The 6,257-nt window shown below is 41.3% G+C and overlaps 1 protein-coding gene across 1 annotated transcript in view; it reads left to right on the top strand.

Annotated features, from left to right (window-relative positions):
• prima1 (proline rich membrane anchor 1) overlaps nucleotides 1-6,257 on the top strand; it is a gene marked incomplete at its 3' end in the record, with an annotated part of 10,149 nt that extends 3,892 nt beyond the window's left edge. Inside the window, 2 exon segments of the mRNA XM_032500515.1 lie at nucleotides 542-674; nucleotides 6,091-6,257. Of these exon segments, the coding sequence (XP_032356406.1) occupies nucleotides 542-674; nucleotides 6,091-6,190 (233 nt within the window).

The raw sequence follows: 6,257 nt of genomic DNA, 5'->3' as shown, positions 1-6,257 counted from the left end.
GATAGATAGATAGATAGATAGATAGATAGATAGATGAAACTGATTTATCGAGGGAGAGCATCAAATGCAGAAAGAGAAGAGAGAAGTTCAGCATTACAGACTGCTGATGCACATAATGTTATACAACATTCCCAGTGAGTGGTCTTACACCACAGATCTAATGTGGAAATAGCAGGAGGTTCCTGCAACAGTAATTGGTGTGGACAAGAGTGCTGGTGTAAGGAAGACTAACGGGACCTTAAATGATTTATGCTGGGTGGATATCTTTGAACATTGAACCTAAGACCTACGGAACAGGCGAGGACACAGCTATTTCCAAACTCAGAGGGTAGGGAGGAAAATCTTGTATTGTGTTGTATAATTATTATCTAGTATCTAATAACTCAAATACGTGTGTGTCTAATGGATGAGTACTAGAGTAAAAGGCTTTTTGTCATTTTGAACAGATTTTCTGATTTATTTTGTTAAATGCATTCTACTCATCTTCTTCTGTATCCAAATTGCTTTCCTCCTGCCCCCTCTTCTTCTCTTTTTTTCTAAGTGGCAGAGCCCATGGTGCCCTTGTTGAGGCCCTGGTGGATGGAGATGGACATTGTAGTGCTTGGAACGGTGGGTTGTGCCTCGGTTGTCTTCCTCCTCTCAGCCATCATCATCTGCTACAAGGCCATCAAAAGGTTGGATGTCACTTTTCTCTTATCTGTTTTGATCTTGTACTATTCCAGTAAGGTCTCACTCCCACACATATCTGAAGTATTTTCAAGTGATGACATATTGAAATAGGAACTGTTGCAGGCAGGCTCTTTAACATATCATGTGTAATTTGACTCATGGGAGAGTGTACTATCTCACCTGCCTTTGAGTGTGAGGCTATGTTGACATCACCTTGCTGGGTCACACTAAGGTCAGGGGTTAGATAATAGAATGGGTTTTAAATGCCACTGAGAATGCTCCACTACACTGGATTACCCAGAAACATTCTATAAATTAATTTATTGAGGTGCATGATGACCCGCGTTCACAATACTATGTTGATTTTAATTTGCATAAGTGTCTCAAGCTTCCAAGAACATCAACTGGATTCATGAAAGTGAAAGCAAGAGGAGAGCAGAGAAATCCCAAGCCGCCGCCGTTGCAACAGGAACCGTTTCCCCCATTTGGCATATTAGAGAAAAGGCTGTGTGAGGGTTTTAGCCTGCAGCACAACCCAGACCCAATTCTCTGTGTGACATTCAGGCAGCACAGTGTCATACATCATGCACTCTAACATCCACGTTAATGTTCGCAGACATTTTACAAACAGACACGTACACATCGTGCAAAGCACTGCACGTGCACAGAGACCGAGACAAGCAGAGGAGACTTGTGTGCACCCATCTATAAACTCACAACATATTTACGTACATAGATACATCATCTTGGCATATTTACACACTATGAAATATGGTAAAAACATTGACTCTCACACACCCGTGTGAGAACAGCCACAGATCTGTGCGCTAAATCAGGGAGCTACTATTTATTTATTTATGTGTATTTAAATTAATTTAGTATCCTACCTTATTATAGTTATGGAATTATATTAAGCCTGCATGCCAGATATGGCTTTCCTCAGCAGAACTCTATTTCCCCTTTCTTTAAAGAACAAATAGGCAAAGTCAGGCAGCGGAAGTAATGGGTGGTTGGCTCAGGAATTCATTATGGCAATTCTCCAGCCCTCTGTGTAGCCAAGGGGCACCTTTTTTAATGCAGCAGTGGTAGGAAAGTGTTGTTGCAATACGGGCTCTAGCCCCAAACCCAAGTCATTATTTATGAATTAATTTGCGCAGTCATTCAGTTGCAGGCCACATCTTTTATACATGCAAGCAGGTCGTGTCCTGAAGCTCTGTGGGCTCTAGACTGCAGACTTTGCGCCACGCCAAGCTGCCCTCCACTCTGAATGAGAAGGGAAAAATACACAGGTCCAGCCAGACGGACCTCATTAGACATTCATTAGTCACCAGCCAATAGGAGAGCAATCCAAGGACAAATGGGATTTCATTTATCACAGATGCTCTAATCATCCATCGTTCCTGAGTGGAAAGGAGAGGAAACAACACAGCGACAAACATTGACTACGAAAGCAAGCAAAGGCAGTAATTGAGTGTCTTAGTCAATAACAATGTGACAGAGAGTTTGTCAGTGAAAATAACACAGCCAGTTATATATAGCCCTTCCAGCCCCTCAGTGCTTCGGGCTTTCCCAATGAAAATCAGCTGGCTAAAGTCCAAGGCCTGAGCAACACAGACAGCAGAGGAGCTAGCTCTGCGGGTCCCAGCCCTCCTGGCCTTTTGTTATTTTTTTATAATCTTTGTCTGCCAGTCATGCGTCAGAAGCAAAGGGGCTGGAAAGGAAAAACACTTCTATACAATTCTATTCAAAGAGTCCACAGCACCAGGGAGGCTGGTGTGTGCAAGCATAGAGAAGAGGATTCAGACACATGCTGCGTTTCAGTGTTGCTGTGCCATCCAAAGCAAAAGACATGATGCTGCAGTCCAGGCTGTCAGCCATCCAAGAAGCAAATACAAACAAAACTCCAACCAACTGACTAATGAAGCTAGATGCTTTTCCCAATCACACCCAATCATCAGCGCTCTGGTAGGCTAGTCTAAAGACAGATAATACATCACAGCTGCTCCTGTCCAAGGGCAATACATTATCTAAAGTACTCAACCAGAGCTACAATAAAAGGGAAATACTTTTCAGACAAAATGGTTTCAAATCCAATATTTACAAATGCATTATTAATCTCCTCTGTTTTAAATTACAATACCAGCGACATCAAAACCATTGACAGATTTTTACAATCTGTTTTTTTAATGTGTATCCTTTGAACCATAGTATGTTACTCTAATTTCCAGATGGCTGGATTAATTGTAAACAGCTCAACACATGTCCCAATTTTGCCATGATCCATTCCCGAACTTCAAACAGGAATGTGCGCTGTGATTGCACAGCTTTGATATGAAAAATTCATCTAACCTGTGAAGTGTTGTGTTGCCACCTGCCATGTGTCAACAGCATGGCATCTATTATTGAAGGCCTGGGTAGCGGTCGGTTTGAGGCCCCAGTGATCTGCCCTGTGTGGTGGCCCAAGCAACATGGTCAGTCTGAGCAAAAATTACATCCTGGGAAAAATAAACAGGGCCCAAGCACCTTCCAGCAAGCTATAGATCACCAGTGTCAGACAGCATTTTACAACGTAGCAGATAAAATTACTGGCCAGACGAAAATATTCTAAATTAAAATCATTAGTGAGCTGCAAGGACTTTGCAAAACGAATAACGCCCTTTTATGCCAAGTAGAAGAATTCCTGGACTGGCTGTAAACACTACCGTCTGTCCCAAACTTCGGTATATCCCAACTCCCCTAGCTGCAGCTGCATTAGTCAATCATTTCCCCCGCGGCACAATGTGTTTCCACCCAGGGACTGGACAGTTTCTATTCTAAGGCTTTCCCCGGGTCCCAGGGGGACGCAACAAGCAGCATCTGTCCTACATGGCTGGCATGTATCCCTGGTTGTCCTTAGCCCATATAACCCCTCCCAGCTGACAGAGTCCCACAGGAAGTCTTAGTCACTGCCTTGTGTTTTGTTTACAACTTTGCTCATGAGCTATTAGCTGTCATCATCTCCAACAACCTCGACAATAGATAGATTGAATGCAGTGTTTGACGTTAACAAACAATCTGTCATTTACTTAAATTTTTTTTTTTTTATTTCTTTATTTGAAAGGAACAATGCACATTAATCAACATGAGCACAGAGTCCAACATGTAAATGTGCCAAATTTAGCCATGCATGCTAATTTTCATCTGCAGTCCCTAGCAGGTTAAGGGCTTGCAATATGACACTCCAAAATTTTCAGAAAAATACCACAATCAATCTGAAAGTATAAAATGGTAAGAAAGTTCAATGTACAGTTTCACGCTTCAGTTAAAAGTAAGGAGAGTTAGGTTATATTTATATGACTTTTATTTTTACTGATGACTTTAAAACAAGACTCTACAGCCATGCTAGCAGCTCTGTGAGGCTGTACTTAGACACAGCACATTTGAAGGAACATGAATGTCTGCACCCAACCTTGTGGTAATCTATCCAATTTCACACAAATGGTGGCACTAGAGGAAAAGTCAGGGGATCACAGAAGTCAGTAGGATTCATCCTCTGGAATGTCTGTAAAGTTTCATGGCAATCCATTCATCAGTTGTTGATTTATTTCTAGAAACATGCTGCCAGCATAGCTCACAAATGACAGAGAGTGTTTATTATTTAACCCCAATTGTGATTTTAATTTGTTGAATCTCTTTAAAAACTCTAAGATTGACTTTTTTGACAGATGAAAGTTTTTGGAGCACAGGAGGTGTTGGAGCAGAGGTGGTTCACGGCACTCAAATGACAGCTGAAAAATAGCCAAGTCAGGGACAGTTTTCAAATGTGACAGCAACAAGATGGTTGATTAACAGGTGTGGCAAAATCAAATTGGCTATGTGGGAGCAAATACAGCAGACAAATTGAGTTGACAGCAGGGTAAAAATCAGTAAAATGAGCATGTGCATGAAAATCACACATCGTAACTGCACACTCATTAGATTAGGTATCATAGATTCAAGAGAAATGTCACAAAAACACATTATTCATGACAGAAATTGAGAGACTTTACATCAGCTGTCCATTTTTATTTTACAGTCTCACTGTAAGACGGTGTGTGTGAACACACATGGGGCATGAACTATAATGCAATACAATGTGTGAAGCATATAATAAATGCTATAAATGTTTATGTGTGCATGGAGCTTTTTTTACTGAGATCTTGTCAAAGGTGTTGCCACAACAGCAGCACAAAACGCTGTCTTAAAGGCAAGTCTATGTATTTTTTCTGAACTGTGGCCACAAGTAGCAATCCTGGTATAATGGCATAAACTAAAATGGAATGTATGGAATAATAAGTAGAAAAGAGTCCTAACGTCAGTTATCTAACTAAGGAATTACATTTACACAGCAACATTTAGTTAATTAACATTAGCTGCCATAAGCTACCGGTCATAAACCAGAAATTTCTGAATTCTTCTTTTAATTTACGAGCGGAATATTGTGTTATTTCTTTTTTCAAAAGTTACTAGTCTCTTAAAAAAATAGTTTTTATATGTTTATTCATATGTCTCTGACGCATAGACATAATAAACTTAACACACATAGTTTTTCTGGCGGGGCTTTTGTATTGGATTGCATCCTGTTGAGCTTATTTGACCCTATAAGGATTCCCTTGCTACACGATGCCCGAGAAGGGGAAAAGATTTGTACTGGACTGGACTGAGAATGACTGTTCGTCAAAGGGTTAGGATACTGGACTGGCCAGTTAGGGCTTTCAGAGGAGAGGAGACGCTAAGCTAAGATGTCGCTTAAGGGTCCTCTGTGGCAATGAAGGCATAGTACAGTGTTGAGTGGGACAATGACTGTACTAACTGTATTCAGATCTGTCTCCGAGTTACATAAGCCCGAGCAGGGGAGAGCAGTTGAGGGGGTCGGTGCAGAAGCCACAGTACACTGGACAAATATAATAACCACAAAGGCACCGAGGAGTGCATAAAAAGGGCTGCATTGAATGATACTGCTCTTCACAGGCCAGTAGCATCAAGGGGATCATGTGTTGCAGCTTTATTTTGTACCAGAACGTATTCATAGAAAGGACAGAGCACTACAGCACAACCAGTGTTGGGAAAAGGTTATGTGTCAGTGTTTTTCCCAAGTTGTTTTGACAGCCACACACATACTCATTACTTAGAGGGAAAATTGCATCTACCAGTCAGAGTGGGTAATTGCCTTATCCGCTGTGTTGCAATGTATCTTTCCCTCCTGTCCTCTTTGCAAAAGTGACCTTTCACCATTGGGATTATAAGAAAGCCCAGAGCAGCATCAGATATCAAATCACCAGAAAGGTTAACAGACTAGAAACTCTGTTTAATGACATAGCTTCAACTGAGAGCAAATGTAAATATAAAATGTAACTTTTGTTAATGAATTTGTCTTTACTTTATGACAATGTTTATCTGCAGGAAACCACTACGAAAAGAAGAGAACGGGACAAGTCGCGGGGAATATGCCATGAGCATCCGTAACAAGAAGGCCATGGTTACAAACAACACTGTAGTATAGACTGTCTCCTGGTAGACGCAGGAAGTGACATCAACATTACGATCTCTCACCTTACACCCCCCCCCCC

Source organism: Etheostoma spectabile, chromosome 20, assembly GCF_008692095.1.
Source record: "Etheostoma spectabile isolate EspeVRDwgs_2016 chromosome 20, UIUC_Espe_1.0, whole genome shotgun sequence".
In the NCBI taxonomy this organism is placed as follows: domain Eukaryota; kingdom Metazoa; phylum Chordata; class Actinopteri; order Perciformes; family Percidae; genus Etheostoma; species Etheostoma spectabile.
The sequence above is the reverse complement of the archived record's forward strand: the minus strand, read 5'-3'. Positions and strand labels throughout refer to the sequence as shown.